This window comes from Mycteria americana, chromosome 8 (assembly GCF_035582795.1).
Source record: "Mycteria americana isolate JAX WOST 10 ecotype Jacksonville Zoo and Gardens chromosome 8, USCA_MyAme_1.0, whole genome shotgun sequence".
Classification (NCBI taxonomy): Eukaryota; Metazoa; Chordata; class Aves; order Ciconiiformes; family Ciconiidae; genus Mycteria; species Mycteria americana.
In genome coordinates this window covers 26,534,501-26,558,091 of record NC_134372.1, presented here as the reverse complement: position 1 = coordinate 26,558,091, position 23,591 = coordinate 26,534,501, and the positions used below count along the sequence as shown (strand labels likewise).

Here is a 23,591-nt window from a genome sequence, read left to right as displayed (position 1 = left end):
CCCTCCATCCTCGCTCCTGTGTGGGGACAGAGCAGCAGCCCAAGCCACCACCAGAGCCTGGGCCCCTCTGGGCTCTGTATTTATAATTAAAAAATCATATAAAAATACATACATATGTATAATATATATATAAAAATGAGGGCAGGAGAGCGTGGCTGGCTGCAGGGCTTGGTGCCCCTCTCTGCCCTGCGCTTCCTCCTCCTGGGCTGCTCAGTGATGCTGGCTTTGGTGGCCACATCTGTGTCCCAGGAAATGTCGGTGGCCAAGGGGCATCAGAGGTCCGAGAGGCAGCAGGCTTGGAGCATCCCTGGCAAATTCCTCCCCGCCGCTCCATGCCTCAGTTTCCCCATCTATACGAGGGTCACTGCATGGCCGGGCCCTGCGGTGACAGGTACTTGTGGGCAGAGGACTGCCATGGGACGTCCCCACGGCAGTGGCACTTGGCCCTGGGCTCTAGGGCACCTGAATCTGCAGGTCCTCGTCCTCATCAGGGTCGCTGGTGCCGTCCCCGGCATCGTTGGGGCTGAAGCGGGCGCTGCACATCTTGCCGAAAAGCGGGGTGCTCTGCTGCCGCCGCAGCCTGCCAAAGGAGAGCTGCTGGGGTAGGGGGCAGTGGGGTGCAGCCCCAGGGGGATGCCAAAGCCAGGCCTGTCCCTCCGCATTCCTACAGCATGGCTGCACCCTGGTGGGACCCCATCTCTACGGCTCCCACCAAGCTCCAGGTGCAGTATCAGCCCCCCCATCCCAAGGCCAACCCTCCAGTGTGGGGCCAGGTAGCCCTGGATGGTGCTTGGCACAAGCAGGGCACCAGCTAAAATGCTCAGGGGCCGGACACTGCCACACCAGGCATCTCAGACCCAGCCGAGTGCAGAGCAGGGAGGAGTCATCCCCCTAAAATGGAGATCCCCCGCAAAAAAACCAAAAGTCCCCATTCCCAGCAGCCTGCCGTAGTTTTAGTTCCTCGCTTGCCCTCATGTGAAAATTCATCAGTGAAAATTTATGAAGCAAATTTGAAATCAAAAGGCCCAGGACCCGGTCAGCTCCAACCAGTTTGCTGAGTTTTACTGGAAAACATGAATTATTTAAGGACAAGCGTATGGCGAGGCTGGAGGGGGGGGGAAGATGAAGCCTCCATTATTCCTCCATGATTTAATGAAGATGTCCCAATAAAATAAGGTAAGATTATAAACACAACCCCCCCAGTGCCTCCTGGAGATGCAGCATCGATCTCTCACGGCCATTTCAGCTCTTTACTGCTGGGGAGGCGAAGCGAGGCCAGGGAAAGTTAAGGGCAATAAAACCCACCTCCCCAAACCAGCGTGGGATGCTCTGAGCCTGCCCTGGCCCTGGGTACCAGCAGGTGAAACCTCAAGCGGTGTGAAACTGGGCTGTACTGGTCTGTGGCCAGCTTTGTGCTGGTTTAACTGGGAGGTGAATGCCATCCAGCTTGCAGCAGGGTGAAGGCTGCTCCAAGGATGGTTGCACACCCTCCAAGGATGTTGGAAGCACTTTGGCCATGCTTAGCCCAGGGTTCAACTAGGGAGATGCTGGTTGAGGGATGGTGGCAAGGAGAATGTCATCCCACCCTTGGGTCCTTGCTGGTCCCCACCATGGCCCACCCTGGTCCCCCGCTCACCGGGACTGCAGATGCTCCAACTGCACCTGGAAGCTCTCACTTTGCTCCGTCTGCTCATCCAGCGACCGCTGCAGCTTCCGTGTCTGGTTGTGGGCCTCATCCAGCTGCAGGATGGGATGGGATGGGGCTGTTGGCAGCTGCAGCAGGAGTGGAGCTGCCCACCCTGACCCCCTACCAGCACAAGCTTCCCCACCTCATCCTCGGCTTGGGCCAGCTCCTTCTTCAGCTCCTCCACCCTCAGGCGCAGCTTCTTCACCTCGCCTTCATGCTGCTCCACGCGGCGGTTGGCATGGGCCAGCTCGGCCATCTTCTCCTGGTACTGCTTCTTCAGCTTGGTGTGGACGTGCTTCAGGTCGGCCAGCTCCTGTGGTGGGCACGGGGTGGGGGGCTGAGCAGGTGAGTGCCACACCCAGTGCCGTCTGCACCCTTCTCCCTCCCCAGGGACCTCTCCCACCACCCCACCCCATGATGGAGGAGCTGATGGAGCAAGGCCAGGGTCACCACCATCCCCTAGATGAAGGGTGGTGGCAGAGTTTGAGCTTGAGGAGGTCCTGGGGGATGCTAAGCCACCGCTGAAGTGACAGGGTCACCCAGGGAGGGGGTGGCGGGGGATGGGACCACCCCCATGGCACCTTGTTCTTCTCGAAGAGCTCGGCCTGGATGGTTTTGAGGTCGGTGTCCAGGGCACTGGCCGTCTGGCGCCGCTTGCGAGCCAGCACCTCCTCCAGGTCCTCGATCTGTGCCCGCAGCTTCTTGTTCTCCCGCTCCAGGTTGAGCTTCTCTGTCTCCAGCCGCTCACGCCGCCCCCACTCAGCTGCGTTCTCTGCCTGCAGCCGCTCCATCTGGGACAGGACGTGGGGTGGCTGGGGGGCAGCGAGGACCCCCCTCGCCACTCCCTTCGCCCCCTGCACTGGGGTTTGCCCTCACCTCCGCACGCAGCTCAGCCAGCTTCTTGTCCATGCTGGAGCGAGCACCCAGCTCGTCCTCCAGGTCCTCAGAGATGCGGCCCAGCTCATCCTGGTGGATCTCCTTCAGGATGTTGAGCTGTGGGGGGGACACAGCACGCAAGACGGGCAGCGAGCACCCACCTTACGCCACCTGAGCCCTGCCCACACCCATCCACCCAACCTCTGTGGACAGACCAACTGGCTCAATAGCACTAATTAAGACCCTTAATGAGCACCCTGGAGTTGGGGAGGTGGCTGTGGGTCACCATGTCCAACCATCAGGACATGCCACCTGCTGGGGGACAGGCCACCCCTGGTCCCCAGGCACATCGCTCACCTGCTTCATCACCTCCTGCTTGTTCTTGTTGAGCTCCTCGTACTTGATCTTCCACTGGCTGAGCTCGCCCTCCAGCTTCTCGATGCTCTTGCTGAGCGCCAGCTTGTCCCTGGGGAGAGGCAACACTGGTGACAGCTGGCAGGACCCCATAGGACATCCCATCCCGGTGGGGACCGGGCTGGGCTCAGCTGACACCCCATGACGATGATGCCCCGAGCACTCACTCCCGCTCCTTGAGTAGCACTTTTTGGGACTCATCCAGCCTCAGCTTCAGGGCGGTGACTTTGGTGGCATCCTCCTCCATGACGCTGACATCCTCCCAGAGCAGGCGGCTCCGTTCCTGGCGGGTGAAGGAGGCCCGGGGGCCCCGCTGCTCCCAGCTCTCGTCCTGCTTGCTTGCCAAGATGTTTTCCGTCAGCTCCAGCTCCTGTGGTGCCCAGCACAGGGAACAGGGAGTCACCCGTGGGTGAGGTGGCAGCCCTGGCTTCCCACCCCCTACAGCACCCAGCCTTCACCCCATAACCTAGAGCATCCCTCCAGCCCAACCCAGCAGCATCCCTCCCTCCAGTCCCCGGGGACCCCCTGAAGCTGATGGAGAGCGACCTGTCCTCCCAGGGGAGCTCCCATACACCGCCATGCTCTGCTGCCAGCTCCCTGCCTTGCTGGAAATTTTGGATGAGGTAATACCAATTTATTACACCAACCTCGCTGCGACCACCTGTTGTAGTAGTCACTTTCTAGCCCAAACAGAATGCAATACATAGCATTAGTATCAAGGCTTGTTGAAGCCTTAGGCCGCAAGCTTGTGAACTTTCACCCAGATTCACCCACCGTACACCAAACTTTTACTTGGCTACAGAAGGAAGGCCCCCGAAACCGGTGCAAACCAGAAAGATAAGGAAGCTGAAGCTTCCTTAGCAGAAGTTACAACCTTAGAGATAAGAGAAGAATCGGCCCGCCTAGAGACAATGAAAGGGCCCAATGAAGAACGGAAAGACCCCAGACCCAAATACTACTATTGGTCTCAACTGTCTCCTGAGGGGAGGGGAATTTAATTTGTAAGGGTGTAATTGCCCAAGGATTTCTTTGTTCTGGGTCCCTCTCTGGAGGCACCCAGCTTGACCTGTTTTCACCGCTGTACCAATCAATAAATTCGTCTGGCGTACGTCGTATCAGAGACTCTGCTTCGGGAAACCTAGGGTCGAGCCAGAGGGGAGAGAAAGTGCCCGAGAGTGAGTGTGTGTGTGAGTGAGGAGTCAAAAAGGGGCACCCGTCAGCTCAGGGGAGCTGCCCGCTGTGAAGGGACTCTGGTCCTAGCAGTTAAAAGTCTTGGGTGGTGTGTGTGCGACTATGTGAATGGTGTGTGAATGCTTGGGCAGCGGCTTCTCCTTTAACACACCACGCGGGTGATCTTCTACCAGGCTCTGCAAAGTGCGTGGTAAATGAGCTGCAGGGGTTTTCTGGGGATGGGACGTCCCCAGGGACCAAGCAGGGAGCCCGGGGGGGATGCTAAGATTATGTTCAGATTTGCCACTCAGCAGCCATGCAGTCAGGTGGACTGAACCGGCACAGCACCCCAAGCTGTGACTTCTACATCGTGACAGAGCCAATGGCATCAGAGAGGGGATGGCCAGAAGAGGTGGGAGCATCCCTGGGGTGGCTCTGGTGTCCCCTCCTTCCTCCTCCTCCTCCCTTCAGCACAGACTTCTACCAGAAGCCTGTATGGACACCCTGGCATTCGAGATGTCACTGGGAGATGCCACCAGCACTGCCGAAGCCACTGTCCCCTGTACCAACACACCGACTTTTGCCTAACGCCTCCAAAGGGAAAGCCCCAAAAAAGGGACCAGAGCCAGTGCCGAGATGATCTCACTGCACGGGGCTATGGAGGTCCTGGACCCCCTCATGACACTGTTCTGAGAGGGGTCTGACCCCCCCAACACTGTTCCAAGATGGATCTGACCCCCCCATGCTGCTCCAAGAGGTCTGACCCCCAAGGCTGCTTCGAGAGGGGGCTGTCCCTCCCACACTGCTCTGAGAGGGGTCTGACCCCATGACATTACTCTGAGACGGGTCTGACCCCCAAGGCTGCTCCAAGGGGTCTGACTCCATCATGCTGCTCTGAGAGGGGTCTAAGCCCAAAATGTTGCTCTAAGAAGGGACTGACCCCCCCTCATTGCTCCAAGAGGGGTCTGACCCCATGACACTGCTCTGAGAGGGGTCTGAGCCCCCCATGCTGCTCTGAGGGTGCTAACCCTCCTCATGCTAATCCAAGAGGGGTCTGACCCCCCTGTACTGCTCTGAGAGGGGCCTGTGCCCCCCATGCCGCTCCAAGAGGGGTCTGCCCCCACACACTGCCCACCTTTGGGGGGCAGGGAGTGACCCCGCAGGCACCTGCAGGCAGTGGTGGTTTGAGGGTGCACACGGGCAGCTGCCAGGGGCGAGGAGCCCCCCACGTCACCCTGTCAGCCCTGCCTGCCCCGGGCAGCCCCCACACCCTCACCTTGGCTTTTTGGGGTGCCTCAGCCCCCACATCCCGCACAGGCTCATGCTCAGCGTCGGCCTCTCCCTCTGCCCCATCAGCATCGAGTGGGCTGCCAGTGCTGGGCCGGCTGTGAAAATGTGCTGGCAGTTGGGCGGGTGGCGGGCGCTCCTCTAGCCGGTCACGGCGCAGGCCGGCCAGCTCCTTGGTGAGGGCCTCCAGGCGATGCCGCAGCTGTCGCACCTCCTCACGGGCCCGGTTGCGCTCGGCCCGCACCTTGCTCCATTTCTCCCGCCAGTTGGCCGTGCAGTCCGACCACCATCGCATCGTCTTCTCCATCTGGGCTGCCCGCGCCCGTGCCTCCTCCAGCTCCCGCAGCCGCAGCTCCTCCCGCCCTTCCCAGTCCCCTTCCAGCAGTGCCGGCGGGGGGCCAGGTGAGGGCGTCCCACTGGGGGGAGACGGGGAGGGCTCGGGGGCCAGCAGGGCCAGCAGCGAGCCCCTCGGCAGCGGCGGGGAGCCGGCCAGGTGTGTGGCCCCGCTTTGGCTCATGGTGGGTCTCCCCTAGGGCATGGCCGTCTCCGTCAGGGCAGTGCCTCCACCCGGGGACCTGCAGGAAAGAGGAGGGATCAGGGGGTCCCGGGAGGCTGCAGGAGGTGGCTGGAGGGGCCTCGAGGAAAGAGGGACACAGCCCTTGGTTTTGGGGGTGGCACACTGAGCGACAAGGTCCCTGGCATGGACCCTGGTCAGGTTCCTGGTGAGGACTCTGGTGATGTCCTCAGCCGGGATCCTAATGATGACCCCAGCAAGGTCCCCAGTGATGAGCCCACCAAGAAGCCAAGTGATGGCCCCAGCCAGGTCCCCAACAAAGACCCCAGTGAGGTCCTCAGCAAGGACTCTGGCAGGGTCCCCGCTGAGGACCCCAGCGAGGTCTTTGTTGATGGCCCCAGTAGGATCCCCAGGGAAGACCCCAGTGAGGTCCCCTGAGAGGACTGCAGCCCACTGCCCGGCCACCGGCACCTTGTCCCAGCTTGGCAGTGCAGCAGGCACCAGCCTGGCCTGGGGCACCTCTGCCAGAGGACTGGAGGCAACAACATCTACATGTCATCTGGATGATGTCATCCACATGAGGTCATCTGGATGACATAATCTGTGGGCCTCCAAGACAGTCCCTGGTGCTGTGGCAGGGGGACCCAGCTGCACCCTGACAGCTCCAGTGAGGGTTAAAGCCCAGATCCGGCACCAGCGAGGCAGGAACAGCCCTGGAAGAAGAGCCGGAGCTGCTGAACCACTGTGATGGCAGGATACGTGCTGAGGTGGCCGGACATGCTTTCTGGTGATGCCGCAACAAAGGGCTGGAGCTGACCACCTACGTCCCGGCACGGACCTCACATCCCGGCTCAGTCAGGCGGGTAAACCACCCCAGGAAACCTTAATGGGAGGCTGCTGCACGCCCTAATGGGATAAGTACAGGGTCCGTCCACAGCCAGCCCCCAGCCTCCTGGCAGGTTTTTGGGATGGTGCAGCCCAGACCTGCCGCCAAATCTGGCAAGGTTGTGAGAGCTGGTGCCAGAGCAGCGGCATCATTGGCCAATGGCAATTATGTGCTAAAAAAATAACTTCTCTGATGATATTTCCTGAAACAGTGAAGTTTTGGTAAAACTCAGAGGCAAGCCCTGGCCTGCGGTCTCCTGCTGCCTGCATGGGCTGCCGCCCCAGGGAGGAAATCCAGGCCTCGGCAGGATGCGGCACCGGCAGACCCCCAGCTGCTGTTGCAATACCTATGGGAGCACCAGCATCCCTGCAGTGCCCTGAGGAGCACAGGCACCCATGCAGCACCCACAGGGAGCATGCCTGGATCCCGGCCACCCCTGGAACACCCACGAAGAGCACGCGTGGTGCACCGGCACCCGTGCAGACCCGCAGGAGCGCGCGTGGATCGCCGCACCCCACGAACGTCGCGGGGCGCGAGCCCCCCTCCCGCCCCCAACCCTGGCGCGCGGCCACCGCCGGCCGTCCCGGGCTCCCGGCGGGGGCGGAACCGCCCGCCCCCCGCGCCTCTCCATTGGCCGCGGGCGCTGCCACTCCGCCGCCGGCGGTGACGCGCTTCGACCCGCGGGAGCCGCCACATTCCTCCGCGCCCGCCCCGCCCTGCCCAGTCTCGTCCTGTCCCACACGGCCCGGTGCAGCCGGTACCGCCCGGCACGGCCTGGCCCGGTCCGGTACCGCCCGGTACCGCCCGGCCCGATTCGACTCGGCTCGGCCCGTCCCGGCGCGGCTGCGCCCCCCCGCCAAAGTTTCCCGCAAGTTTCCCGTTGCGTCGGTGCCGCGTCCCGCCCGCCGGCCCGGCCCGGCCCGGCCTGGCCCGGCCCGGCTCGCTCCCTCACCGGTGTCGGCGCGGCGGCGGTGCGGGCAGCCCGCGCAGGCCGGGGCGCTGCCGGCCGAGTCTCCTCCTCCTCCCCCTCCTCCTCTTCCTCTTCCCCCCGCCGCTCCCGCCCCCCGCCCGCGCCCGGGGGGGGCCGGTCCCGCTGCCCGAGCCCAGCCCGTAGCCGTGGGTGCGTGTCCTGCCTCCGCGGGGGCTTCCACGCTGCTTTTGGTACGAGGGGGGGGGGAGAGGTTTGCTCGTGCGCGCGTGCTTGCACGCGTGGGTTTCTAAGCGGTTATACTCGTGGGGGCTTCACACGGGTATTTGCACGTGGGAGACCGTGCACAGCGATGCACACACGTGTTGCACCTGGGTGCGCGCTGGCATGCTTCCGCACGCGTGCGGGTAGGTTTTTGCCCACGGGGGAGCTTGCTCACAGGTGTTTCTGCAGGCACTTTTACGTGCAAGTGGGTTGCATGTGAGTGTCTGCCTCAAGGAGCACGTGCACAGTGATGCCTGCACACAAACGTGTTGCAAGTGTTTGCACAAGGCTGTACACAGGCGTGCTTGTGCACAAGCATGTTGCATGCGTTTGCATGCGAGAGGTTACACGCTGCTGTTTGCATGTGGTTGCGGTTGCTCATGGGTGCTTGTGGACATGCATAGGAGCATACTAGCTTGGGGGTGTTTGCCCATGAGTGTGTTGCATAGAGGGCTTGCACAGGCGCATGCTCACACACATTTGCATGGGTAGTTGCACACAGGCGTGCTGGCATACGAATGTGATGCACATGGCGCTGCGGCTGCCAGATTTCAGCTTGGCCCCTGGCTTTCCAGCCTGGGCCTATTCAGGGTTTGAGTGCTCCTGGAGCCGCTGGCATCGTGGCTGCAGTGCCGGGGGGCCGGTACTGGCTGCCAGAGCAGGCCTGACCCTTCTTCCCTGTGGCTCTGGCTGCTCCTGCAGGATTGGCATCGCTCTGTTCCAAATCCATGAGTTGGAGGCTGGGGCTTGGGAGTGGGCCCGGAGGGGGGGGGTGGGCGGGGTGGGACCATCCCCACCCGAGGGTTCCAATGGGTGAGTTGGTCCTAAACAGCCATGCAAGCACTGCCCCCGCATCCCCGCACATCCTGCTGCTGGCTCGATCCTGCTTCTAACCAAGCAGCAAAGCCCCAAGCCACCATTTCCCCCCAGTATTTTTCCCTTTGCTAGATGCTTTTCAGCCAAAAAATTGGGAAATACAAGCGGCCAAGAGGATTTGTTTCCCACAGGATGGGGAAATGATGCCACGGGACACCGACACCCTTTTCTCCCCCAGCATCAAGCAAAGCAAGGAAAAATAAATCAAAGCAAACTGAAAATGCCCGTGCATGTTCTCTCCATGCCCTGTATTTTTCCACTGGAAACAACCCCAAAAAGCTGGAGGCGGGGGATGCTTTGCTCTCCCACGCCCCTATCCCTGCCTTTTGCGCTGGGGAAGCCTGAACCAGTGGCTTCACTTGCAGCCAGTAAATCCGTTTTGCAGGTGGTTTGGCAAGAGCTGCTGGTGCGTGCTGGCGGGTTGGGGTTTTAACCCACTCCTGGCATTAAAACTGGGCTTTGAAAGCCAGTGAAGTTTTTTCCAAGTGTGTCTTTACTGTTTGCTTAGACATGAGCATCTTGGTGACGCCAGCAGGTTCAAGGATGTGTTGCAGCATCCTGGGATCTGTCGTTTTTACCCTTGCAAAAATCAAACCTCCTTCACCCAGGGCATGCCACCTAAGGACGTGGACAGTGACCCATCTCTGTGATCCATGGACCATCTTCCTGGCACCCTCCTCCTTCAGCTCTGTGTTTCCAGCCTGGCCTAGGGTGCCTGGCCATGCCCAGCAGACCCTCTTAAATGCATTCCCAAAGGGTGCCCATTTTTGGGATGGGTCAGATGGAGACAGGTCGTTGCCCCACGCCATGAGCTGAGACCTGGAGGCTCATTGCATGAGTGGCTGCAGGTGCTGGGCAAGCACAGGGCAGCATCGCTGCCCTGCAGTGAGCACTGGTGTGGCTTAGCTGTCCCCTTTCCCCATGCCTCTGCACATGGCCATGTCCCTGCAGCTGGACCCAGCAGCCCCTGGAGCACAAGGTGAAGCCTTTTGGGGCAAAACTAACCATTTTTTGGGAAAAAAAAAGATCTTTTTTCCTTCGGCTGGGCTGGCTGGCATTGCTGGGGAGCTGTGCTGTCATGGCTGGGCACGGTGTGGAGGATGCTCGCTCTGTCCTGGCAGTAGCATCAAACTGTAGTGTCATGGAATCACAGAATACCCCAAGTTGGAAGGGACCCATAAGGATCATCGAGTCCAACTCTCTGCTCCTTGCAGGACTGCCTAAAAACAAACCGTATGACTAAGAGTGTCATCCAGACTCTCTCTGAACTCTGACAAGCTTGGTGCCATGACCCTAGGGAGCCTGTTCCAGTGTGTGAGAGACTGAAAGAGTTAATGTCTCAAACATTGTGGCGATTTGAAGCACTATTTGCATGGCAACAGCAGGTCGGTGAGCACGGGGTGGGGGAGAGCAAGAGCGGGATGTGGAGAGCACGTCAGAGGCCACGCGGTTCCAGGTTCTGCCAGACCTGACCATGTATGGCCAGAGGTCACACAGAGTTGATCTGAGGAAGGGGCTTGCAACTGCCCAAGAGACCCCTCACGACCACCCCCCTCCCCCAGCACCTGCGCAGAAGATTGAGAACTTTCTAGAACAAGAACCATGTAAGTCCTTGAAGGGGCGTACCTGGAGGCAGGGATTAGCCTATAAAAGGCTTGCCCCCCCCCTCCCCCCCAGGGAGGCGCGCGCACGCCCACCACTGGAGGATTGCTACGTCTGTCATCGTCATCGCGGGATCCAAGGGTGGTGATACTTTTTCTTTCTCTTTCCTCCTCTCTTCTTTCCTTTTCTTGCTTCTCTCTTCCTCTGCTTTTCCAATATATATATGCAAGTTTGGGATGGGGTTGCCTGGAAAATAGCTCCATTGCCAAATCGCCTTTGTTCGTTCATTAAACTCGTCAGGTCGTTAAGTTTGTCCGTTTGTGGAATTCGCCAGTTAATAAAGTTGCTGGCCAGACTGTTCCTCTGGGTCATTGTCATGACTCTGCCAACCACGCGGCTCTGCCGAGCAGAGATCAGCTTTTGTCGGTACTCAAACAATCAGGGAATCGAAAAGATTCACCCCTCTCGCAACCCACTGAGTGGGACGAGACACAGTGACCGACCACCGTCTCAGTGAAGAACCTTTTCCTAATGTCCGACCTGAACTTCCCCTGATGCAGCTTCATTCCATTTCCTTGTGTCCTATTGCTGGTCACCAGAGAGAGGAGATCAGCACCTCCCCCTCCGCTGCCCCCCTTGAGGAAGTTGTAGACTGCAATGAGGTCAGCCCCCAGTGATGAGGTCACCTCTCAGCAATGAGGTCACCCCTCAGCTTTCTCTTCTCCAAGCTGAACAAACCAAGTGACCTCAGCCACTCCTCATAAGTCTTGCCCTCAAGATCCTTCACCATCTTGGTTGCCCTCCTCTGGACACACTAATAGTTTGATGTCCTTCTTATATTGAGGCGCCCAAAACTGCACACAGTACTTGATGTGGGGTCACACCAGTGCAGCGTAGAGTGGGACAGTGACGTCCCTCGACCGGCTAGCGATGCTGTGCTTGATGCACCCCAGGACATGGTTGGCCCTTTTGGCTGCCAGGGCACACTGTTGACTCATATTCAACTTGCCATCAACCCAAACCCCCAGATCTCTTCCCATGGAGCTGCTCTCCAGCCTCTCATCCCCCAATTTGTACATATAACCAGGATTACCCCGTCCCAGGTGGAGAATCCAGCACTTGCTCCTGATAAATTTCATATGGTTGGTCATTGCCCAGCTCTCTAGCCTATCCAGATCTCTCTGTAAGGCCTCTCTACCGTTGAGGGAGTCCACAGCTCCTCCTAGTTTAGTATCATTGGCAAACTTCCTTAATGTACATTTGACTCCTGCGTCCAGATAATTTATAAAAACATTAAAGAGCACTGGCCCTAAAATTGAGCCCTAGGGAACCCCACTGCTAACTGGCTGCCAGCCTGGTGTGACCCCATTTACTATAACTCTTTGAGCCCAACCTGTCAGCCGTTTGCTTGCCCAGCGTATTGTGGACTTGTCTAGCTGTGTGCTGTACATTTTGTCCACAAGGATACTGTAAGAGACAGTATCAAAAGCTTTGCTAAAATCCAAAACCATCATGTTACTGGCTTCCCTTGGTCAACTAGATGGGTGACCTTGTCGTAAAAGGAAATTAAGCTGGTTAAGCAGGACTTTCCCCTTGTGAACCTGTGCTGGCTATGACTAATGACTGTGTTGTCTCTCAAGTGCTTTTCAATAACTCCCAGAATAACCATCTCCATAATTTTATCAGCACTAAAGTGAGACTGACAGGCCTGTAATTACCAGGGTCTTCCTTCTTACCCTTCCTGAAAATGGGGACAACATTCGCCAGCTTCCAGTCAACTAGGACCTCTCCAGACTCTCAAGACCATTGCAAAATAGTGGAGAGAGGTTGCATGATGACATTGGCCAGCTTTTTCCATACCCTGAGGTGAATCCCATTGGGCCCCATAGCCTTATGTGCATCCAGCTGGAGCAGCAAGTCTCGAACATGTTCAGGGTTGGCTGGGAGTTTATTATCCCCCCAGGTCTTCCAACACAGGACTCTGGGGGTCCTAGGGCCCATCATCGGTGTTGAAGACAGAGGCAAAGAAGGCATTAAACGTCTCTGCTTTGTCTTTGTCCCTATTTGTGAGGTGACTGACCTCATTGAGCAACAGACCAGTGTTATCTCCAATCCTCCTTTTGCTATTAACATATTTAGAAAAGCCCTTTTTGTTGTCCTTCACAGTGCTGTCTGGCTTGAACGCTAATTGCGCTTTGGCCGCGTGAATTTTCTGCCCTGGCAAAGAGCACCTCCATAGTCCTCCCGCATCGCCTATACTTGCTCCCAATGTCTGTATGCTTTCCTTTTCCACCTGAGTCCTAGCAGCAGATCCCTGCTCAGCCACACTGCCTTCTGCCCTGGTGGCTTGACTTCCCACACTTATCAAACCAGGCTGTGTGGATGCTCTGCTTGGAGCCTGGCTCCTGCCCTGGTGGGACCGTTGTGGTGCCGGTGCTGCCGCAGCAGCTGACCAGGCTCCTCAGCATGGGAGAGCAGGGGTTGCTGATGAGCTGGTGGTGGGGAGAAGCTTATTAGAGGCAGAAGGTTAATTATATCAGACATGCCTGGGGAGCAGGTTGTCTTTGGGCCATGCTGAATCGCAGCCGTCTGCTGTGTCCTTTGGGTTTGGCAGTGCTGGGGATGCTCCCCCCAGCCTCAGTCCCTCACTGGGCTGCAAGAAAGAGTAAGCAAAAGGAAATTTAAAAGCTCTCTTGATTTAATTTGCTCATCTGCATACGAACAGTTCCTTTTCTGCTGCCGCAACTGCCACGCAGGCAGAGCTGGAGCATCCGCCGTGCCCAAGGTAGGGGCTTCGCCGGAGTGAGGGGGGGGATGCAGGGGACTAGCACAGCACTGGGGGTTCGCCAGGGTGCCAGGCTGCTCCCCACGAAGGCAAAACCCACCCAAAGTGACACCCACGCCCTGCCATTTCCAGAGGGTGCAGCAAGGGAACAAGGCCCTCTCCAGCTTGGCAGCGGTGGGGATGGCATTCGGCGTTGCTGGGCTGTGCTGGGCTGTGCTGGGCAACAGGGGAGGTTGGGGCAAGCACCTGCATTGGGTGCCCTGGGGATCCGAGGGTTACGTCGGTGAGAAGTAAAAGCGTTATTTATTGCAAAACATCCTAAAGGGGATGTGGTAGCTGTCCTTCATTGGGGGTCAGAGAGGAGCCTGTGCAGGCAGCTGCCCAATGCGCTGCCCACTGCACTGTTGCTCCTAGCCTGGGAGGTGCACTGCTGCTCCTGCCCTGGGAGGCTCTGGCTGCACTGGCCATTGCTAGGCTCAGTGCCTTGAAGCATCAATACCATCGCTGCATCCATAGTAAAAACCATTTGTGCATCAGGGTTGCACTCCAGCTCTGCTGGACTTGCAGTCTCTCTCCCCTGCTGCTTTCGGTGCCAGTGGTGTTACCGCAGCAGGCATTGCTGTGAGTGGCACTGACTGTGGTGTTGGAATGGATGCAAATCTTGGTGCCAGCCACCTTCCCCCCACCCTGCACTGGGGACACTTCCTTGTCCCTAGCTCAGTGCAAGCTCCAGCACTGTGGCAGAGCATGCCGGCAACCCTTCTGGCTTGCAGGCTGCTTGCCGGAGATTTGCAACCATGGGCTGGGATGGCAGTGAGGTCCAAGTCCTGGTTGTGGTGGGGGGAAGCAGAAGCCTTGCCCCCGCGGTTTTACAACCTTGATGGTAAAACGGATGCGAAGGGTATCTTGCACCCTGGTTGCTGTGGCAAACACCCTCCTCCTCACCCCGCGCTCGCATCCGCTTCCAGGGCAGCCACTTGGTGCTTCCGGGCTGGGGCTTTGCTGCTGTGATGGCTTTGGTGGGGCTTGGCTGCTGGGGGTGGGGGGAAGTCTCCGGGACCCCATCCTTGTCCTGCACCCAGCACATGGGAAAGGGCTGAGGTCCTAGAGGACGTGGGTGGGGCTCTGGAGAGCTGGCCAGGTCCCTGGTGCCTTTTGCAGGAGAGGACCACAGCAATGCCCATCCCACTGCTCATCGCTCTTGTCCTCTGCCTCACCACCTCTGTCCTGCGGGCTCAAGGTAGGGAGGTCTCCCTCTCCCATCCTGGTGTTGGGCTGGGTGCTTTCAGGGCTGTTCGGGGCTCCCCAGGCTGGGGCGGGATAGGGAGCGAGGCAGGGTGCCGAATGCTGAGGCTCAGCTCCTGAAATGGCTCCATCAGAGCTGGGGGAGATGGAGAGCGACATGGACACCCTTGGAGAAGGACTTGCAGCAGGGCTGCGGCAGTGCTCTCCGCGCCAGGGAGAGGTGAGCGCTGGCTCCCGCCCCACTGTCCCCCAGATCTCACATATCCCCCCAGACCCACAAGGGCTGAATCCTGCTGCACCCTGCCCCAAACACCCTCCCTGTGCAGGTTAAACCAGCTGGAAGAGAAGCTGGCCCGCCGGGACAAATACCACTTCACGGGCAGCATGATGGATACCTACATGTTCACGTTCATGACTGAGCACTTCAGAGGGTTAAACCTCAGCAGCAGGATGGTTGGTTCCCCCAATGCTGCTGGTGATATTCCCAGGGGATGACAGTACCCCCCTAGCCCCCTCCGTTCCTCCATCTCCAGTGGGAGGTGCTGGGGGGATGCTGGGGTGGCTGACACTTGCCCACACTGGGTTTCCATCATCCTCCAAGGATGCTTTATGCCAGCAAAGCCTCCTGACATGCAGCTCTGCCAGGGTGCTGCAGGCAGACGGGGCTGCAGGTCCCCAGCACCATTGCTGGGATAAATCCAGGGGCTTCTAAAGCTGAGGGGTGTTCTGCAGCCAAGAGCCAGGATATCCATCCTGAAGCTCTTCTGATTTATGAAAAGGGAAGTCCTGGCTCCCACCTCCCTGCAGTGGGAAGGGAGAGGGAAACCAGGGCAGGGAGTGCGCAGAGCAACTTCCCCATCCCAGTGCAAGGGGGTCGCATGGCGGCACCATGGCACTTCCCCTGGCCGTGGAGCTGCCCTGCTGGGGAGGCCCAACCACTCTGGCTTGAGGTTCCTTCCTGCAGGACAAGGGAGGTTTTGCAGGCAGGGGTACCTGCCTGCCAGCTAGGACCCCCAGCTCAGGACCTGGGAGCAGAGACTGTCTAGGGGAGCCCACGAAGCTGTGAAATCCCGCTGGGAAAGCATCCTGGTGCGTTACCATCAGCTCCATGCTTGCCCAGTGGCGAGGCTGGTAGGGACCCCCCCACCCACAGCACTACCGTGGGCTACAGGCTGGGAGGGCTCTGATGTCGAGATGGGAGTGGCTGCCATATCTGTGTGTTCGCAGGCACTGTGGCAGAGCTGGAGCTGCTGCCAGGGTGGGGAGATGCCGTGGGGCCACGCCGGTAACTGGGGTGGCTGTGCTAGGGGGGGTGGCCGGGGAAGCACCCTGACCTCCCCCAAGCCAGCTGAGCACGGGGTGGCCAAACCCATCTCTCCCCTGCCCACTGGCGCAGGATGTGAAGCCAGGTGGTGGCAGGAGGCTCAGACACGCCATGAACTTCCCGGCAGAGCTCATGGAGGGTGTTCAGGTGTAGGGGGTGGAACAGGAGCTCATCTGCATCTACATCCGTAGCCCCTGCATCTTCCAGGTGAGCTGCAGGTCCTCACACGGACCCCCCGAGCATCCTCAACCAGCAGCACACCCAACCCCTCACCCACCCCCTGCTGAGATGCTTGGGGTGGGTGGGATGTCCTGGGGACCTGGGAGTCTCCCCACAGGCACCCCAACTCTTGCAGGATGCCCACAACAGCTCCATGCTGAACAACGACGTGCTGGGAGCCTTCCTGTAGAGTGGGCACGTGGCTGGGCTCAGCTGTCCATGGAGATCCAGTTCTGGCATGACACAGTACTGGTGAGCAGGGCTCCACCGCAAGCACGAGCCAGGAGCATTCCCACCACCAGCATTTCCCCTTGAGTTGAGGAAAGAGAAAGTGTCCCCTCTTTGCATTGGGACCAGAAGGTTTTTGGGGTCCCCAGGGAGCAGAGAAGGTCCCCAGCTCTACCCCTCAGTCCCCTTTCCACCAAGATGCCTCCAATGCCACCTGCGTCTTCTGGCAGCCCAGAGCCGGTAAGTGTGGCCGGAGGCAATGCCAGCTTGGTGCCACTCTGAAGGCATCTCCCATCTGCATCCCAGGCAGCCCTGGCAGGGCTTGGCATCCCCTTGATGTCTCTGTTCCCTGGCCATTGTGCCACTCTCCGATGGTGGCTCTCCGGCAGGTGCAGGCAGCACAGGCAGCTGGAGCAGGGAGGGCTGTGAGACCATGCACAGGGAGGGCACCATTATCTGCTACTGCGACCACCTCACCTACTTCGCCGTCCTGCTGGTCCACAGCCCTCCTTCCTCCTTCCCCCTTCCTCCTTCCCTCTTCTTCCTTCCTTCTTCCTCCTTCCATCTTCCACCTTCCTTCCTTCCTTCTTCTTTCTTTCTTCCTCCTACCACCATGCTCCTTCCTCCTCCTTCCTTCCCTCCTTCCTTCTTCCTCCTTCCCTTGTTCCCTCTTTGCCTCTTCCTCATTCCCTCTTCCTCCTTTCTCCTTCCTCCTTCCCTATCTCCCTCCTTCCTGCTTCCTTCTTCCCTCCTTCCTCCTTCCCTCCTTCCATCTTTCTCCATCCTCCATCCTCCTTTCTCCTTCCCTCCTTCCCTCCTTCCTCCTTCCCTCCTTCTATCTTCCTCTTTTCCCCTTCCCTCCATCCTTCTTCCTTCTCCCCTCCATCCTTCTTCCTCCTCCCTGGAGGTGTGGGTGTAGGTTGTATGAGGGGGTACAGGGTGTATGGGGGATGTCCAGGAGGGTGGCCAGGGGGGTGGTTTTGCAAGGGGGCCCCCCTTTCCCAGTGGGCGGGTGCTGCCGTGGGACCTGCCCCAGCTCACCCGCTCCCTACCCACTCCTGGCAGCTCCCAGCGGGTGCCCTGAGCCCAGCCCAGCTGGCATCGCTCACCCACATCAGCACCATTGGCTATTCCCTCTCGGCTGCTGCCACCCTCTGCGCCCTCCTGCTCTGCTGCTTCTTCAGGTAGAGCTGCGCCATGCCATGCGTGCCACATTGAGCTGTGCCATGCCATGCCATGCCATGCCATACATACCATGCTGGCCTGTGTCACGCCATGCCATGCCGTGCCACGCCATGCATGCCATGTTGGGCTGTGCGATACCATGCCCTGCTATGCCATACCATGTATACCACGTTGGGCTGTGCCATGCCATGTCGTGCCATGCCATGCCATGCTTCACCACGCTGTGCCACACCGTGCCATGCAGTGCTGTGCCATCCAGCAGGCACCCGCCAGCACCCCCTGCCCTCCCCCCTCTTGCAGGCAGCAGCTGAGGGACAACACGACCAGGATCCATGTGCACATCCTGGCTGCGCTGCTCCTGCTCAACTGCAGCTTCCTGCTGAGCATGCCACTGGCCACCGGCACCAAGGGGCTCTGCTGGGTCACTGCCACCCTGCTGCACACCAGCCTTCTCTGCGCCCTGGCATGGATGGCCGCTGAGGCCTTCTACTTCCTCCTCCTCCTCCTCCATCAAGGTCTACAATGTCTACATCCAGCACTACCTCCTCGAGCTCTGCCTCTTCGCTTGGGGTGAGTGGGCCCCCATCTGGCCCTGCCTGCCCACGCCTGCCCATGGCACAGCTGCCCCTGCACAGCCCCACACAGCCTGTCCCCAGGCCTGCAGGTCTGCCCGCGCTGGCCGTGGCAGCTTTTGTCTTCAAGACAGATATGTATGGATACCACACCATCAGCACCTCTGAAGGCTACAGGAACACAACTATGTGAATGAAGCGGGCTGCCAGCTCCCCGGGCACCCTGGGCACGCTGGGCACTCCATGGACCTTGGGCACCCTGGAGACCCCAGGCACCCCTGGCACACCATACACTCCAGGCACCCCAGGCACACCATGCACCCCAGGCACCCCGCACACCCTGGCACCCTGGGCACAGCATGGACTGCAGGCACAGCATGCAGCCCAGGCACAGCATGAACCCTGAACACCCTGGGCACAGCATGGACCCTGGGCATGCCAGGCACCCCAGGCATTCCAGGCACCCTGGGCGCACCAGCCACCCTGGGCACTCCAAGCACACCATGCCCCTTGGGCACACCAGGCACCCTGGACATGCCAGGCACCCCAGGCACATGGGGCACACTGGGCACCCTGGGAACCCCATGCAGCCTGGGCACCCTGGGCACTCCAGGCACATGGGGCTGACCCAGGGCTGGGGCCAGCAGGAGCCAGCCATAGCTCTGCCAGGTGCCACTTTTTGGTAAGCCCAGCTCTGCCGGCTGCCTGCTTCCATCTTGCCGCACCTGGGGGCACTGCTGCCATGCCCTTCCTGTGCCCAGCTCCTTCTCGGGGGTACTGGCTCTTGTCCCCAAAAGAGTCCCCTCCGCCAGGTGCTGGCTCACCAGCCTGCTGGCCTGTTATGCCACCCTCTGCTACACCAGCCTCATCCTGCTCTTCAACACGCTGGTGCTGGGGAGGGTGGTGATGATACTGTGGAGCATATGGCAGCAGAAGTGGCAGGCGAGGAAGGACTGGGTGATGGTGCTGGAGCTCACCTGCCTGCTGGGCACCACTTGGGGCCTGGCCTTCTTCAGCTTTGGCATGTTCCGCATCCCCCAGCTCTACCTCTTCACCATCCTCAACTCCCTACAAGGTCTGTGGGGAGCACCAGGGGTGTTTTGGGGGACGAGCACTCCATGGGTTGGGAGCAGCAGGGTCCTTGTCACCTTCCTGCTCCTTGCAGGAGCTCGGTGCACCCGTGGCAGTGACCGTGTTGCCACCCACCCCCAGGTCTTTGTCTGCCTCTGGTACATCACCGTGCACTGCCAGAGCAAGCTGAGCTGCATCAGCAACACCTCCAGATAACGCACGCCAATGGTGGGGTTCGGGCGTGTGAGGGAGCTTGGGGGCTGCTCCCTGAGGATGTGGCATGACAGCATCCCCCAGGCTTGACAGCCAGTGCTGTGGACACCATATGTTTCTTCAGGGGAAGCATTTGTGTTGCAAAGCTGGATTTCTGGGCGGCGGGAGCTGCCTGCTACTGCGGGGCTGTGGCTTGGGGCCCTACGGGCGCTGTGCTCCCCTGGGGAGCAGGGCAGCCCTGCCGGCTCGCAGACCCTCCGTTAGTAACAAACATCGATTTTTTCTGTTGAAGGTGGACACTTCTCATTAAAAGCACTGTTTAATTGCTGATGCAGGTCTCCTCCACTGCTGGAGGAGCTGGTGCGGCTCTGGCCAGGGTCCGGCAGCCGTCCGCTGCCATCTCATCACCCCCGGCCCCGTGGCAGGCAGAGCCGGCAGAGCCAGTAGCCATGCTCTGCCTTGTTGTTAGTGAAGGTCCCACTAGATGGCACGAGGACTTTGAAGATGGTCCCAGCTCTGGACTGTGCACACAGCAGGGCTGGTGGGCCTCCGGTGGTGCTGGTTAGCAGTACTGGTTAGCAGTGCAGAAGAGTCCCCTAACAGCCAGGAGGGGACGTCCGAGCCCTCTTGGGGAGCTGCCACCGGATCATCTTACATGGGACAGGCAGAAGCAAGATCTCCCCAGCTAGGTGCCCCCCAACCCATTTGGTGCTGGCACAGCTGGGGGCTGGTGAGTGTGTCTGTAAGGCTGTGGCACCCCCAACCCCCCCCTGACCCCGGATTTTCACCCACAACAGCACCCCACCAAAAGCCCTCCTGCTCGCCCCAAAGCCAGCATGGGGATGGAGGCCACCCACAGCCCCTGGTTGGCAGGCAAATGGGCCAGCAGGGTTTTGGCTTGGCATTGAGCGGATGTGCTGGGGCAGAGGAGGTGGTGGGAAGTGAGTAAGTGAACCGGTAATTCAGCTTTCCTCCTGCTCTCACTTAGGAAGGCAGACTCCAAGCAGAGCTCTTCAACACAATCAAATGCTTCATCAGGGTTTAAGCAGTCCAGCCTGCAGGAAATAAACAGAGAGGACAAATTGCAGGGACTAAAACCATCGGTTGGAGGCAGCAAGTCAGCCCTGAGCCCCGTGCATCCCCATACACCGGGCTTAACCCAGAACTGCACCCATGGTTTTGCCTTTCCTGGTGCCTGAGATTTTGGAGCTGGGCATCCCACTCTGCCTGCTGGGATGCAGAGCAGCATCACAATGCAGTGATGCTGGCATGGCTGCACCGCCTGTGGTGGCAGCGGGGTTTCCATCACCCCCATGCTTGCAGCTTGCAGGGTGCGCCAGCGAGGTGCCATTTGCTGGTGCTGCCTTTTTCTGGTCTAGTGCCAGGGAACCAGGCATCACTGGGCAGCCTCATGGGGTGACACGCTGCCCATCTCTGCCTTCCTGTGCTGCTCTGCCAAAAGGCATTTCACTTGCTGGCTGCTTTCCGGGGCCTGGTTCTGGGCAGTGAAGGAGGCTGCTGGCTCTTGTTCTTTGTTCCATGCACAAGGGGCTGCCAGTGCCACTGAGTTTCCATCCCTCCTGCTGGTGGCCAGGACAAAAGCCCGTCCTGCTGGGGCCATGTGCCCCTGCCTTCCAGCCCGCCAGGCACCACGGTGCTCCCTGCTTGTGGGTGCACTCCCGCCATGTGGCGATGAGCTGTGCATGTCTCACCGCTCCGGCGGCTGACTTCAGCTATTAAATAAGAAGCCTGGGGGTTTGGTGAGGTGCCAAGCACCCAGCTTGTCCCCCATGAGCCCCACCACAGGAGAGTCGTATCCCGGCTGCGGTGGCTCCATCCCCCCAGTTTCTCTTGGGATGTGCTTTCCGTGCCCCTTCCTCCCCATCTCGAGATTTCAGGGCTTGCGGTGTGAGTCATGCCAGCTGCTGGTGCCTGCCTACACACCAACACCAGCGCATGAGTAAACCTTGTTCCGGTATGCAGTGGTGCTTGGAAAACAATTGCTTGGTGGTTGCCTCCCAGCAGCGGGAACACGGCACCCACGAGGCACAGTGGTCCCCAGGGAGCTGAGTCTGTTATTGGGGACCAGGGGCAGAAAAGCCACTTTTTCCACCCAGCTGTGCCAGACGCAGGGTCAAAAAACTCCCCGAGGTCTCCTGAGAGCGCAGGGTGGGCTCCCACCTCCCACCACCCCCAGTGCCCCTCAGTGCCGGAGCCGGCTCACCCCAGCCCCGGGGCACCGCGGCCAGGAGAAGGGGGAGTCGGCCCATCTAACCTTCCCAAGGAGAAAGAATCCTGTTTACCTTCCCCTGTGCCTTATCAGGCAGGAGGCTGGTGCCGGGCTGCAGGAGGCTGGTGCCGGGCTGCCGGAGGGGGTTGTGCCATCCTTTTTTTCCCCAGGAAAGGTGGCTTGGTGTCACCATGGTGCCTTCAGGCTCTGGTGCCAGCCCTAACTCCAGGGGTCAATATTGCAAATCCTCCAAATTTTGGGAAACAAGCAGCCAGGGGAGATAATAAATCCATCTGGAAATGGCAGAGGGGGCAGACCTTAGCTCTGTTTTGGTATTCAACTTTTGGACTTGGCTGCTAGGGAGCAGACGAGCCCGGTTCCCACATCCCATTGGAGCATCCTCACCCACTGCTTGTGCAAATACCCACCGGGGACCAGTTTTCCCCCAGACTTCCTTGACATCATTGCGGGTTTATTTGCAAAACTGAGCCTAAACAAATAAGTCAGGTTTATTGCTCTCTCTACAGTTGGGTTTTACAGCCCTGGCACCTGGTGAGTCACTTATTGTTGCTGCCCAACAGAGAAACCCCGATGTGGGGTGGGGGGCACCCACCTCCCCATTTGATGTATTTTCAGGAGCAAGGCTGAGGGAGGTGGAGTAGCGGCAATGGAGCAGCAGGAGCACCCACAGCCGCTCAAGGCAGCTCCGGAGCTTCCTTGGGCTCCCCTGGAATCACCGTCCTCTGAGGTTCCCAAGGCTGCCCTGGCATGACTCATCAGATTTGGATGGGGGACCTCTGCACATCCCCTCCCACCAGCACTCATTTTCTTCATCATCCTCATCCTCACCCTCCTCCTCCACCCACTGGAGCTGGGCTGAGCCCCGCTTGCAGTTGCACCTCCCCTGGGAGCACCATGATCTCCCAAGGGGCTTTTCGGGGGGTCTTAGCACCCTAGGCTGGGGCTGTCACTGCTTGGCAGCAGGGCTGGCACTCGCTGGCTCACCCTCGGCTTCAGATAGCACTGGGGCACCTCTGCTCATACTTGCCTTGCTTTGGCCGGCAGCAGCCTGGCAGGATGTGCCCTTGCCTGCCAGAGCCTGCCTGTCCCATGGCTGTGCCACCATGCTCCCCTGGCATGCTCCCACTCACCTGATGCCAGCACCAGGTCCTTGAGGAGCTTTTAGGATCTTTTAGGGCTTTTAGGAACTTTTAGGGTTTTCAGGAACTATTCAGGCTTTAGGAACATTTAGGGCTTTTAGTAACTTTTAAGGCTTTTAGGAACTTTAAGGGTATTAGGAACTTTTAGGGCTTTTAGGAACTTCTAGGGCTTTTAGGAATTTTTAGGGCTTTTAGGAGCTTTTAGGAACTTCTAAGGCTTTTAGGACTTTTTAGGGCTTTTAGGATCTTCTAGCGCTTTTAGGAGCTTTCAGGGCTTTTAGGAACTTTGAGGTTTTTTCGGAACTTTTAGGGATTTTAGGATCTTTTATTGCTTTAGGAGCTTTTTGGGTTTTTAGGAACTATTAGGGCTTTAGGAACTTTAAGAGCATTTAGGAACTTTTAGGGCTTTAGCAGCTTTCAGGGCTTTTAGGAACTTCAAGGGCTTTTAGGATCTTTTAGGTGTTTTAGGAGCTTTTAGGGCTTTTAGGAACTTTTAGGGGTTTTAGGAGCTTTTAGGGGTTTTAGGAACTTTTACAGCTTTGAGGAACTTTTAGGGTTTTCAGGAACTTTTAGGGCTTTGAGGAACTCCCCAGCTTGAGCAATAAACCTTTATCAGGCTGAGTAAGTCCTGCTGGCCTGAGCCCAAGGGCAAAAGTCCCTTGCAAGGGACAACACAAGGATTTCTTCCCTCGCCACGTTCAGCCAGCGTCTTTGAAAACAGCAGCACAGCCTGCCGACTTACAGATAATCCCGATAAGATCACCAAGTGCAGACATTGACCTAAAAATAATGCCTGATAATGTCAAGTGCAGACAAAGGCTCTTTGTTCCATAAACAGCAGCAAAAAGATGGCCT

General features: G+C 58.9%; 3 protein-coding genes across 8 annotated transcripts; 2 read left to right on the top strand and 1 right to left on the bottom strand.

The window, feature by feature from the left end:
* Window positions 1–66: 66 nt before the first annotated feature.
* CCDC102A (coiled-coil domain containing 102A) lies at window positions 67–7,866 on the bottom strand. Of its 6 annotated transcripts, none has more exons than XM_075510257.1 (9): window positions 7,787–7,866; window positions 5,424–6,009; window positions 3,145–3,347; window positions 2,921–3,029; window positions 2,564–2,680; window positions 2,269–2,478; window positions 1,830–2,000; window positions 1,637–1,740; window positions 67–580 (listed from the first exon to the last, which is right to left on the bottom strand). In XM_075510257.1, exons 2-9 carry the CDS (start codon window positions 5,949–5,951, stop codon window positions 454–456), a joined length of 1,569 nt encoding a protein of 522 aa, XP_075366372.1. In that variant the 5' UTR covers window positions 5,952–6,009; window positions 7,787–7,866; the 3' UTR covers window positions 67–453. The 6 variants fall into 6 exon arrangements, 5 of the variants coding, with proteins under 5 accessions (XP_075366372.1, XP_075366374.1, XP_075366373.1 ...); XM_075510259.1 differs by having other exon boundaries at window positions 3,145–3,311; XM_075510260.1 differs by lacking the exon at window positions 67–580 and adding an exon at window positions 1,042–1,256.
* Window positions 7,102–9,354, top strand: LOC142414131 (uncharacterized). The gene is made up of 2 exons (XM_075511033.1): window positions 7,102–7,995; window positions 8,975–9,354. The coding sequence occupies exons 1-2, from the start codon at window positions 7,102–7,104 to the stop codon at window positions 9,044–9,046; spliced, it is 966 nt and encodes a 321-aa protein (XP_075367148.1). The 3' UTR covers window positions 9,047–9,354.
* Window positions 9,355–14,086: 4,732 nt separating this feature from the next.
* On the top strand, window positions 14,087–19,349 carry ADGRG5 (adhesion G protein-coupled receptor G5). Its single transcript, XM_075511031.1, is given in 16 exon segments — window positions 14,087–14,125; window positions 14,340–14,529; window positions 14,642–14,700; window positions 14,702–14,754; window positions 14,861–14,987; window positions 15,931–16,065; window positions 16,214–16,295; window positions 16,298–16,329; window positions 16,488–16,545; window positions 16,695–16,801; window positions 17,371–17,489; window positions 17,791–17,998; window positions 18,000–18,060; window positions 18,155–18,251; window positions 18,875–19,157; window positions 19,275–19,349. Coding segments are annotated over 16 exon segments (1,725 nt in total).
* Window positions 19,350–23,591: the final 4,242 nt, after the last annotated feature.

Bases quoted from the DNA above. Each gene is read 5' to 3' on its own strand.
- CCDC102A (XM_075510257.1), bottom strand. From the start codon at position 5,951: ATGAGCCAAAGCGGGGCCACACACCTGGCCGGCTCCCCGCCGCTGCCG. The intron at 1,741-1,829 runs GTGGGGAAGCTT...CCCATCCTGCAG, and splicing joins TGGCCCAAGCCGAGGATGAG to CTGGATGAGGCCCACAACCA. The intron at 581-1,636 runs GTGAGCGGGGGA...CTCCTTTGGCAG, and splicing joins TTGGAGCATCTGCAGTCCCG to GCTGCGGCGGCAGCAGAGCA.
- LOC142414131 (XM_075511033.1), top strand. From the start codon at position 7,102: ATGGGCTGCCGCCCCAGGGAGGAAATCCAGGCCTCGGCAGGATGCGGC. The intron at 7,996-8,974 runs GTACGAGGGGGG...TCCCTTTGCTAG, and splicing joins GGGCTTCCACGCTGCTTTTG to ATGCTTTTCAGCCAAAAAAT.